The sequence below is a fragment of the Neolamprologus multifasciatus genome, chromosome 4, assembly GCF_963576455.1.
Source record: "Neolamprologus multifasciatus chromosome 4, fNeoMul1.2, whole genome shotgun sequence".
NCBI classification, from domain to species: Eukaryota; Metazoa; Chordata; class Actinopteri; order Cichliformes; family Cichlidae; genus Neolamprologus; species Neolamprologus multifasciatus.
In genome coordinates this window covers 13,381,565-13,394,671 of record NC_140442.1, presented here as the reverse complement: position 1 = coordinate 13,394,671, position 13,107 = coordinate 13,381,565, and the positions used below count along the sequence as shown (strand labels likewise).

Here is a 13,107-nt window from a genome sequence, read left to right as displayed (position 1 = left end):
CTTTTAACTATTGTGTTTATTTGCTGCACCACTTTTTTGCACAATGTCTGAGTCTTTATTGGGTGAAAAAAAAAGGTTGTCCATACTTGTAGCCTAGCCTTACTCCAGAACTGATCAATAAGTCAACTTTGATCCCTGGCATCTCTTAAAACTTCCAAGTCCAGGCACGCTGCACGCACTGTTCAAGCTGGGCTGCTCTGCACATGCTTTGCACTGGGTTGGAGATATTTTGCTAAAGTACTTTACAAATGCATTTCCAAACAAACAGAACAAAGAGACCTCATGTGCACCTGTAAACCTGAGATAACGTTTTTAGTTCTTTTCCTGAGAATAATGCAAACACCATCCTGGGTGAAAAGCGGGAATGAAATGTTATGATGTGTCAGAGTTCCTGAGACTCAGTAATTATGCAATCATTTGAAGGAGTCTTTAGCAGCGGTTGACACAGTCGCGCACAGGTTGGCCTCTTATTCTGGAGACTTGTCAGTTATTTGCTCAAAACCTCTGCAAGAACTTATTTCGAGAAGCTATTAAGAGTTTTAATTTGAAAAAAAAAGAAACTTTTCTTGTTTTGCAAACATGCAAACATCCACCGACAGAATATTCTAGGTGAAACTCTTCATGCTTCATTTAAGTAGTACAACACCACTACCAAATGACTGAAGTATTTTCATCCAGAAGAACAAAAATTGCTCTGTCTTTTAAGCCCAAATAGAGTGTAGAGTTTTCACTTTTATAACAACCATTTCAAATATTCTTTATGCTCCTGATGTACTCCATTCCATTTCACAACTGTGGACAACTGTGTTTCATTTTCAACTTGCAGGAATTGTTCTTAGCTTTTATTTTGGTATGCATGCCTTGCTATATAAGCTTTGATACAACCCAACAGAAAATCACAGATGCCCAGTCAAATGATTTTGGGCTGCTGTTGTGCATATTTTAAGCCTACTATTGCTAATCTGTCTTTACAGATTCATAAAAACAGCATTTGTGAAGCTGACTAAACCACATGTAATGGACTGTAAAGACTTCGAGGGCAGTGTAATGTAGCAAAAGAGCTTCAAAAGGTAAGCAGAAAAACTCACACCTCCTTGTTTTTAATAAGAGAAGCACCTCTTTCTCCTGTCCAGGTTCTTCTTTCTTCACAAATAAACCCATATGCCCTCTGCCTCTTTCTCTGCCTCTGCCTGAGATCTTCTGTCTGCCTCTCTTGTTGTTCTGGGAACTGACCCTGCCAGGCCTTTCTGTGTTTACCACTCTCAATTTAAGGTTGTTGTCACTCTTATCCTTCTCAGTTCTTCAAGTTGTTTTCAGTTTCCAATAATCCAATAATCTGACGCTCAGCTTTTTCTGTTTCGGGCTAAAAAGCATTGATTCTGGTTTTAATGACATTTTAATTTATTTAAATGAATATCCAATAATTTATGTGTTTGTTTCTTGTCTTTGCCTTAAATTTGCTCGGTCTAGTTTTTGTAGGGTCTGTGTTAAAACTGTCTTTTCTTCTTTGAAGCTTTTCCATTGATTGGAGTTGGGCTTACTGGCTCTAAGATGTTTATAGAATGCCTTTGTTTTATGGCTTTATGTCAAAAGTGAAATCGGTCCATTCATAATTAAGGATAAACTGTGTTTTGCTTCATGGTGGATTATTATGACAAGCAACTGTTATCTCTTAACTTTGCACTGCAAGCAACAATGTCATAGAAAGTGAAACTGGTCCATTAACCCGGGAGAACCCATGGGGTCAAATTTGACCCCATGGGTTCTCCCGGGTTAAGAATACATTTGTACGCTGTACACATTCGTACAGCCCGATCCAGCGGGGAGGTGTGGGAAGCCAGATCGGGCGCCCCCCTTCCGGCTCTCCTCTCTGCTCTCTCCTATCTTATCTTACTTACTTGTCTTACTTCTCTCTATCACCTTTTCTGTCCCTTTGAAGAAATGAGTCTCCATAAATGTTAAAGAGGTAAGTATTTCTCAGTTGCAGTGAATAGATAGAATAAACTGTAGAAAACTAAACAGCAGAAAGAAGAAGAGAAATAACAATTTTAACATAAATCAGTGACACACTCCAGGGCCTGATCAACCCTGGCAGGGCTTCCTTGGATGAGGGTGTCCAGTGACGAATGGCCGAAACACCCGATGAATCCAAGGTCCACTACTGACGATGTGTCCCAAATTTCAGTATAATAATTTTTATCAGATCTCTAATCCCTAGCCAAGGAAAAATGGCAGATTCTTGGGTAAAAGAACAAAAGTTGAAGCACACAACGATGTGTGCCGCTGGTAATGTTTCTGGGCTGCTTTTCCTCATAACAGCCATCCCTCAAGATTTTCTCCATTTAAAGCAATGCATTGTCAGGGATTGTAACATCTAGTCCTTTTACTGAATCTGTGTGTCTGAATTTGTAACCCTTATATTTAAACCCTCAACACCGGTCATCTCTGACCTCTTCCCCTCCAAGATGACATCCAATTCAAAGAAACAAAAAAGACATTCAGCTGCACAGTGTGTCTACCCTAAAGCCACTGTGTGTATTTGCGTGTTGTGTGTGTTCTACTGGAAAGCTGCTGCCAATCCAAGGAATTAGCTGAACTTCCTTTAAACTTCATTTGCATAAAGGCTTAGAGAGTCTCGACCATCTGCTTAAAACGACCACTTTGTTTTCTTGTCTAAGGTGTATACTTTTGAGATACTCTAGCAGATCTAATTAAAAAAAAGAAGAAAGCCAAGCGTGTGGTAATCTAGCACAAATACATTTACCGTAGTGTTGCCGTTTCTTTCCTCCAGAACACCGACACGCATCTAGAACAAACAAAATTGTTGTGAAAGCCTTTCGTTTAGTTTCAGTGTTGCTTAAAATTTTGCTTGCAAATGCTCTCAGAGATCTTTGGCACTTTCACTGAAATGTCAGACACAGTGCACAGTTAATATGCTTTGTAGAGATGCGGATGTATGTGTGTTTGCCTTTGTGTGTTTCTCGGTGCCGTTTCTGTCTGTGCAATTTTCTTCCTCGAGACAGACCAGGAGAGAACTGAAATTCTCAGGAAAAAATTATTTTGCTGTGGACCATAAATATTTGAAATTTCTAAGAGATGACAGAAGGATGGCAACTAGTAAACTGAAAATGTGGCTGTGGCGAAAACATGCCTTTTTCTTGAGAATGATCTGTAAATGCCAGCTGAACCCACTCTAAAACCTGTGTTTCTTAAAATGATTAATGAAGGTCATGTCAGTCGCAGAGTGCTGCTTTACTACCAGGTGTTTGTGCTTGTTGCAGCAGGATATGGTATTTTCACTGATTATTGCTGCATAGAAAGAACTAAGTGAGGTACACAGTGCCATCCAGTGTGGTGAATGGGAAAATCCTCTTCTTATTAGAAAAATGACTTATTACGGCAGGATCAAAGAGATATTCCACGTAAATGAAGTATAGCAACTAGCAAACTTAATACGACTGTATTTAAACTGTAACGCTTTTCATTTGAAAGTAATATTTGCTGAAATATTATTTAGCCCTAACAATCAGACAGAGGCAGCTGGCATCACTGCAACATCTGGGCTCCCAGATGTAACAAAATATTGACAGTGCCAGGGGCACTGGTTATCCCTCTACTTCATGCTACTGGAAGCAGATCTGAAATCATCACTGATGGTAAATGTTAAACTGAAGTCATTTCATGTTTTAATCACAGCTCACCACACTTCTTTGTTGGAGTTCCCCGCACAATGAATTATATGGTAAATGGCCTGTATTTGTATAGCGCTTTTACTAGCCCCCCTAGGGACCCCAAAGCACTTTACACACCCAGTCATCCACCCATTCACACACACATTCACACACTGGTGGCTACAGTTGTAGCCACAGCTGCCCTGGGGCAGACTGACAGAAGCGAGGCTGCCATATCGGGCCATCTGGCCAACACCAGTAGGCGGTAGGTGAAGTGTCTTGCCCAAGGACACAACGACCGAGACTGTCCGAGCCGGGGCTCGAACCGGCAACCTTCCGATTACAAGGCAAACTCCCAACTCTTGAGCCACGATCGACCCTATTTAATCAGTAGTCATAAAAGTCAGATGTGGCAGATTTTTACGGTTAGGATTAGGACTCAGGAGCTCTACGCCAACCGATGATCAGCTCACAAAAATTTCACACACGTCTTCTAAGCCTGACCCACAGCTGTAAATCTCAAAGACAACAGTGATATTGTTAAGTTTTTATTGTCAACATTTGTCAAAAATCATCATCATAAAGCAAAGATTGTAAAATGATGTCTATATATACATATATTAGATACATTCTAAAATATGGCCAGAGGTTCTCTATTGCTGTTACAGGATGTGTAGGTAACCAAACCTCTTATAACTAAAACTAATCCAGATTGCACACAACACAAAACCACTGGTTTAGACATTCTGCTGAAACTATGGTAGATTTTATTACCTTCTGGGAAATATCCAACAAAAATCTACAGAATTAATTGTTTACATTTTTTGGTTGTCCTCTTTAGTGCACAACAACATCTGTTCTAATCAACTCTGGGCAGCTTGTACCCTTAGCAATTTGTTGTAATCATTTTAGTGAGTCCTGTGAGAGATTTTAGTCATAATATGAAGAGTTTCCCAAAAAAAGAAAAGGATTTTGCAGCTAAAGGTCAACTTCAAGCCAATTATTAGTGCTTCATAAGCAGCACCGGGTAGGTAGGTTTTAGGAAGATTCTACTGATTTATTAAACGTACTAACTTGCTGTTGTATCCAAAGTTAATTAAGAAGATCAGTCGGTTTCAGTGGGATGTTGCTGGCCTTTCTATACACAACGACTGGAAGCAAAGGTGGAACAACATGTTTTCCAACAACTATAAAGATTTCTGAAGGAGTTTGCAGGAGCTGGGTCTAACCAGCAACCACTAGGCAAGCAAAGTGCATGCACCTTTACTCTAGATGATTAAATATTCTCATCTAAGTTTGAGCAAATGGATGGAAAACAAGCATCCTGGAAATCAATCTTTGCAGTGTTTTTCAAAAACGTCTGTTGTCAAAATCCATTATATTTTCTTATGTGGCTACCAGCCTCTCAACATGAAAACAGGACATAACTGGATATAGAGTGCAGTGTAGATTAAGGCCCCTAGGCAGATCACCAGAGAAGCACTTCTGAGTTTACATCAGATACATTAGAAAGATCCATCCCATACTTTAAATCTCCTCCGACTTAGGTTTCTTACTATTCCCTGATCATAAATAATTTTTCTGCCGACATTCTTTATTCCTAAAGATGTCTGAACTTCTTCTTTGTGTAGCACCTATTGTATATGTCTCAATGTTTGCAGTGAGCCTGGTTTTGGTGTTCTTTGCATTTCCATTTTCAGCCTGTCCACTTATTTTAAGGTCTATCATTTTTTAAAAATAAAATCAATAAATGTTTCATTAAGACAAATGAAAGCGATACTGGTACCAACAATGTGCTGTTTTTAAAGTCAGTGGTGCATCACCTTTCATTAGAATGATTCAATAATGAACTATTCCTGTTGAATGTGTTAGTCAGAGCCTAACTCGAAATCATTTAAAAACTCTATGCAAATGCCGAGAGGTTTTACACGTCAGGCTTTCATAAACATGGACAATGCTAGCTGTATAGCACTGTACATATGTACGGTATGGCTGCCCTCAAAGATATAAGGTTGCATATTGAACAAAGCCTGACTGAAAGAACCATGACAGCATCTCGTGTCTCCCAATTTCTGAAATTACAAAAAATGACACATTTTTCACACAGTATGTGTCATTTGATGTTGGCATTTTTGAAAGACAAAACATCAAAGAAACATATCTTTCTAAACTGTTCACTTCTTCCCAATTTTAAAAGAAAAAAATCAAGCCAAATAAAGGAAAACAAAACAAAACAAAAAAGGCAGGAAAATATTTTCCAGTCAGTCTGCTTCATATGACCTGGTAAAAGCACATCCTGTCCTTGCATTATAGGCCATCACTGAAGACCCACATTGAAGGGAATCAGTACTCCCAGAGAGAAGATGCATCGACAGATTTGCCATCACACATAAGTGTGCCTCCCTGGTCTCCACGAAGGTACTTGTCATTGGAGCCCTTGATGGCGACACGTCCATGTTCCAGGAACTCAAGGAAAAAGTTCTCTGACTTTTCTCCATCTGAGCACACCAGGCCACTGCTAGAGACGTACCAGAACTTTCCATTCACACCTACAGAAGAATACACATCCATTCTTTTAATAATACAATTAATAGCTATTACATAGCAACAAAATGCAAGTGTACTCATTAAAATGTAATATGTTGTGGACACACTGACTTTTTATATTGTAGGCGCCGTCGTTGAAAATCAGTGTGAAGATGTCATAGACGGATCGATTCACATCTAGAGTGTTGGAGTTCTTGTGGTGACACACAAAGCCATTTTCTCCACGAAGGATCAGCATAGGGCGGTTGATGAGTTTCATCAGGAACAACTCATCATCAGCTGAAATGAAGGATAAATACGTGGTGGGAATTTCAAACAGACACAGCTGACTCTCCAGCATCTTGCTTAAAGGCACGTACCCACTGTATCGCTGACTGCGGACAGCTGCCCATTCTTCTTTGTACACACGTACTTTCCATTGCTTGCTTTGAGCGCTACCCTTTGTCCCCTCCATTCAATATCAAACATTGTGTTGACCTCACTGGGTAAAAGACATAGACAGGCAGGAGGAGAAGCAGACGTGAAATATAGACTTACCAGGATGTTGACATTGATTACCTATGAAATGCATTTTGAAAACCACAAGAAGTTCTGAAATGACACACTGGAGTGTTTTCCACAACTAGAGGCAAATCTTCCTTGGGGCAGTTAAGTTTCACCGTTAACTGTGATTTTCTTGTGCTTAGATTTAAGGACAAAAACCACTTGCTCGGGATTTATAAAGGGCAACAGTTTGGATTGATAATACCAATAATAACATCTGCACTAACAACCAAACCAGTGGGAGGATAACCTGTGTCTACAACTAAGTTACAATTGTGAACAAACCCAATCTAATTAAAATAACAACTCATCAGGAATAGTAACATTTTAGAGTTAAATACAATTCTTAAACACACAAAGTGCACACTTGAGAACTCTTGAATTTAGTAACTCGAAGAACACACTTTAGTTGTGACTTGCACAACAACTGTGTTTCTGTATCCTTTTTTCCTCCACTCTATCCCAGCCGGTTACAGCAGATGGCTGCCCCTCCCTGAGCCTGCTGGAAGTTTCTTCCAGCAGAACCACTTTCTTGTTAAAAGGGAGTTTTTCCTTCCTACATTCCTTCGTCTTGAGGAAACTATTGTACTGATTTGTCTCTATATAAATAAAATTGAATTGAATCAATAGCATATTTTGGATGATACCTACATATCAACGCTTCATTTCATCAGTAATTCAGAGGTTTTTTGATCGAATACCCGTCTTCGGGCCTTTCTCACTTGGGTTTACTTATTTTGTTGTTGTTTTCACCAAACACTTTTCTAATCTTCAGATCATGGATTTGTTATCCTGACATTCTCTTGTAAAATTTTGAATTTATTGTTCACACATTGATTGCATGACACTGAAGCAGGAAAACAGCCCCATGCTATGATGTTTTGCTGTTTGGGTGTAATTTTTGTCTTCCCAATTATTGGGGATTTGTGACAAAAAATTTAACTTTTGTCTCCCCCCACAGGACATTGTCCCAAGTGTTATAGTATGTCTTTTTGGACTGAATAATCAGGGTTTTTTTTTTCACTCTGTCCAGAATGTTCTTTGTGTGATTTTTAGCAGAGTAGTAACAGAGTAGTGCAAGTCCTGAATTTTCTCTATTTGTGAACAGTTTGTCTTATTCTAGACTGAAAAACATTTTCAGTCCAGTGTATGTTTGTAGCATTGTATGTTGTAACATTTTCTAGTTTTCTGTATCTCTGTAATGCTTCTTTTAAGGTGCTATAAAACAGATTTTGCCATATTTCACACCATACTACTCAAAAAGAACAGATTGTCATTAATCAGACTTCATATGTTCTAAAATTATTGAGAGGAGTATATATCAAGTCACATGTTCTATCTTATGTATAGACTAGTTTGTTAAACTTGAAGCGATAGCACCTCACAGTGGCCTGTGAGGCCATGATTTAATTGGAGGAAACAGTGTAGTTAGCATGCTAATTTCAGTGGATATGTCTGCAGCACACAGTGCAAAGACGTGTCTAGCGTAACATGGAAACTGTTTATTATTTCTTCACGTTAGTATACAGGTTATACATAGCTCTTGCACAGCTTTAATAGCTACTTACACCTCTGTGGCAGTGGATTGGATCTCTCCATGAGTCACTAATGTCCAGTAGGATCCGCCATTGGTTCTGAACATAGACTTTTTGCTTTCCTTATCTATCTCCATCTGAAAGGTCTCCATGTCTGTCTCCACATCCTGATTGGCTGAAATACTCACTCCTAGTAATAAAGGGAGGAAGAGATAACATTGATAAATGTGTCTTGGTTAAATTGATTTTTTATTATCATTTTTTTTATTGGTTTATATGGTTTACTGGTCAGAATGCCCTTTGCTTTTTATTGAGTGATAGATACTCAAGCTATAGCATTGCCAAACAGATTGTCTGTGCATAACGGTAATCCACAATCGTTTTAGTTGCTCCAAAGGTTTCAGCAACAAAAGTGTTTCTGTCGCTGTTGACTCCAGTGCATGCTACCATCTGCTTCAAGACTCCAGCTCGCTCTAGTCTGTTATATATCAGCTCTGCTAACCAAGGTATGTGTGATAACAGGACAAGTTGAATAATATGTGCTAAAATGAATATTACATTTGCATTTACCCTATTCTAAATGTTACACTCACAACAAGTCTCAAGTATGAATCTTTTGTGCCTGGTAGTCTTTTTGATGGCAAAATCAAGAAATTGTCTTTAGGTCGGTTTTGAGTAATAGGTACACTGCAGAATTTTTTTTTCTGCCTGTCCTGTTTGGATCTTTAGCCATTAGAATTGTTGTCTGAAGGCCAAGAAAGAAGCTAAGTGGATTTGCTTTACCAATTGGATCATCATGGCCTTGCCATATTGATCCATTTGATTGACCTTTATTATAATTATGTATTTATTTGATTTGATTTTCGGTTGTTACAGACGGGACAGACATGACTGGGGGATAGGACAGGGAGAAAGAATGAAAGAAAGAGGGAGACAAAGAAGAATAGAGGGGAGAAGAGATGGTGAGAAAGGGGGGAAGAAAAAAAAGAAAAAGAAACAAAACACCTGGATCACCTGTATGGAGATATAAAAAAAACAGAAGGGAAAACAAACAAAAAAGAGCAACATAATAAATACAACATCACAATAAACTAGCTAACAGTAGATAACAGTAGATACCAAATATTACATGTTATTGTGCAGTATGCAAGATTGACAGCGCACAATGTGCTTTGAGGTAGCGGCCAAGAAAGATGTAGAGCCCCAAACGAGAGGTCACCCAGCAGTCACGGAGCAGAGGCCAGAGGGGGTTGCAGTGACGTGCCTGCGGGCTCTGCCGGCAGCCAGCTGTGCCAGAGAGGACCGGCACCCCACCCTCCGGAAGGGGCCCAGCTGGGCCACAGGCGCCAGTCCCCGCCAATCGGGCACCAGGAGTGAGTCGGCACATACATGAGCGCCCAGCCACAGACACCAAGAACCACCGACACACCAACGTCTGAGGGCATCAGCGACTTGCAGGGAGTGGGGTGAGGGGGGATAGGCCTCCGTACCTCGGAGAGCCTGAGATGTTCCCAGAGAGGTGGAGTCTAAGACCCAAGCTGACATATAGACACAGACGAACACATATAATCCATCTATCAGTCTTTCAGACCCTAAGGTCTCAATACGGTTTGACTAAGAAATCAGTTTCCCGGCACTGCAGCTATTCAGCCAATAACCAGCATTTGCTTTCTTAAACAAATTTCATGACCTCATCTCACGTGATCTGTTTTTCTCCTGTTCTCTAACCACAGGCGCCTCACTTGCAGTGAGTCTATTGTTTCAGCCCCTAATCCGCATGTCACATAAACTCTGGTGGTAACACAGACACGTATAACTGAACTGTGTCTGCTGTAGTTCAAATTAGATGCCACAGAAATATCCTTTAACCTTTCTCTTAATCCCGTTACAACCCTAATCCCCCTCAGTCACCCCTCCACCCTTCCTGTTCATTCGCTTGCTGTAATTCCCTGAGTGGCGAAATGCAAATCTGCACGGCAGGGTCCAGTAAGCAGCTTTCAGAGCCTTGTTCCTTAAAGAAACGTAGAGCTGCCACAAGGCAAAACAGTACTGGCGAAAATTAGTCTTAACCTTCTGTTATGTAGATGAACTGTCAGGTTGCTGAAACATTTCCCTCATAGTAATCTCTTTTAATGCAGAATATTATTCTTGCATAAGCATAATAATGTCTGCAGCCCAACATTAGTCTGAGAATCCCCTTCCCACTTTTCACTATAGAGGTAATTTAACAATAACAGAGTTGTCCTACAGTGATAGTTGTTTGAATTATTGTTTTAATTGACTCTTAAAGCTTGAGAAAAACTTGGAAGAAGAAAAAACTATCTTTTCCTTGTCCTGCTTCATCTGCATAATATTACTGGGCAGAGCAGATCACATCAACCAGCCTGAAAGAAGATCATGTGTCTGAGCTGTCTGCTAAGGTCTGGCTATAGCTGCTAACACCTCACTGTCACAGTAGTTAACTATAGATCCACATAATGTGGAGAAAGGTAAAAGGTAAAGAGCGTGTAGCTGTAAGGCTTAAAGTCCATTGACGGTAATTGACACCACTGGGGCACAGATCTCTCCTGGAGTCATTTGCACACTACTTAATCTTCAATGAACACAGTGGAAATGACAAAGCCCATTACTGCAACTGCCTTCACAGTTGCCATCAACCATTCCAACATCCAGGCAAAAGTGGCAGAGCTTTATATTCCTAACTGGTAAAAGACAACTCATTGCTTTTTTCTGGTTACTACAATAAAGCTATAAAGATGTATTTTTGTAAACCTAGACCAAGTGAAGTTCATTATCATAGACAGAGGCAATGTTCTACTCAGAAGACAAGCCATGACCTCAATTGTGCTGGTTTGAACTGTTTTGCTTTGGCTGAACTCTCAGATAACCTCAATAGCTACACCTAGAAAACAATCGACGTAGCCATCATAGCTCAGATCTTGAATTACTTTGCAAAGTCCCTGCTGATTTAAAGAGAGGCATAATGCTGCAAAGAGACTACTTATCAGAAATCAAATGTACTTGGATAAATTATTATCGCATATAATCAGAAATGGAACTTGTTCTTTCCTTTGGCGTGTACTTATTCTAGCTGTTTATCTCACATGTTTATGCTCTTTTTGGTGTCTGCTTGTTACAATTAATGCATGAATGTTTACCTAAAGATTTTATGTCTTTGCAAATGCTTAAATCTAATTGTTTGCCCTCTCAGACTGTCGCTCATTAAAGTTATCCCCTCTTTAATGATTTTGAATCTGATACTCAGTTAAGAAAAGTATACTGTAAGTATAGCCTTCTGTTCATCATTTAAAAAAGCAGAGCTGTAATGACACGAAGAACATACTTATTTGTATTGGATCTGCAAACTGCATTGGATCCAAATTACCTTGCTTGACTGAGACAAATCTTTTATTTGCAGCTTGAAAAACTACTTGTGGATGACTCTCTTCCAGATCGAACAGCTCGTCTTTTCCAGGCTTGGAGCATCGGCCTGACCGCAACGTTCCTGTGGGTCCCACCGGGGCCAGGTATTTACCGTCACAGTCCTTAAAGGCCAGCTTGCCAGATTTTAGCTCTAGAGTGAAGCTAGTTGCATTGGTATTCTCCTTCACAAGTTTGCCGTCGTTGCTGAGGAAACGGCTGTCACAGGTCTTCAGGCTGTACTTGCCATCGAGGTATACCAAGGTGACGAGGGAGTCCACTCCCCAGGGAATGTTGCTGTCCACAGATATCTCTCCATCTGAAGCAGAGAGATGAGCATAGCGCTTACGTGCCACACTGAGAAGGCTGGCCTGTGGATGTAAAGCCAAATGGACGGCCCACAGCTCTTGTTCCCCAATGATTTGGGCAAAGCAGGACAAATAGTCTGCCGAGCCTCCAAAGTAACGTTGAAAAGGTTCTGATTGCAGAGCCCAGCGTCCGTCAGCTTGGGGCACGATAAGAAAACGGCATTCAGGATCACGCTTCTCTGCCCCACATATGATCTTACCATCTTTATCAGAGGCCAGATAGCGTCCCAGGTGGCTGCGGAGGAAGACTACTTGCCCATCTTGCTCATCCTGCTCTAAGGTCCAGATCTGTTTCTTCTTCATGCTAGTAGCCGAGGCGTTTACCTTGAATCCAAAAGCCTCAGCCGTCAGGTAGCGGTTCTCATAGTTGATGAGGCCAAACTGCAACTTCAAAGCTTTGTTAATTCCGTTTGTAGACATGCTTGGACAGGAAGCACGTTACAGATTGCGTGTGGAGAAGGTTAGGACAGGCAGAGTAATGAGAAATGAAGAAACTCAGGCATGAGACTGAGCAGTAACGAGTAAAATACTTGATTTCTCTCCTCTTCTGTCTCTCAAGCTGTGAAGTAGCTCCACTTATCTCCCTTGATGGAAGTCCTTGCTTCTCTTGTCACTTTCTCTGTTTCCCCAGAGGGCTTGCTCAGGCACTTGCTCTTGGTTCCCTAATGAGTTAGGATTAAAATCAGCAGGACACAGGTCCTCAATCCAACAAGCTGCTGACGTCACAAACCCGTGCACCAACCACAAGCCACCCCTCCTCCCTATTCTTCTCCAGCATGTTGTCTGCGCAGCTTCATTCCCCCTCTCTTCTGTATCTCCTGTTCTGCCATCTCCTCCTTCTTTTCCTTCTTGTCTTGCTTCCCTGTAACTCACATTGACACACTCATTTGTCAGCCTGACTCCTATTGGTTCTTACCTCTCCTTGTTTAGGTCCATATACTAGTAGCCACCCTATCCAGTCCCAGGATTATCCTAGCGTTGATCTGCTGGCGAACCTCAGTCTAATTGCAAAATGTCCAGAGA

At 40.7% G+C, this 13,107-nt stretch overlaps 1 protein-coding gene across 1 annotated transcript; it reads right to left on the bottom strand.

Annotated features, from left to right (window-relative positions):
* Positions 1-4,206: 4,206 nt before the first annotated feature.
* Positions 4,207-12,852, bottom strand: fscn2a (fascin actin-bundling protein 2a, retinal). Its single transcript, XM_085157987.1, has 5 exons — positions 11,682-12,852; positions 8,330-8,486; positions 6,578-6,699; positions 6,330-6,497; positions 4,207-6,220 (listed from the first exon to the last, which is right to left on the bottom strand). Exons 1-5 carry the CDS (start codon positions 12,502-12,504, stop codon positions 6,015-6,017), a joined length of 1,476 nt encoding a protein of 491 aa, XP_085014113.1. The 5' UTR covers positions 12,505-12,852; the 3' UTR covers positions 4,207-6,014.
* Between the last annotated feature and the right edge of the window lie 255 nt (positions 12,853-13,107).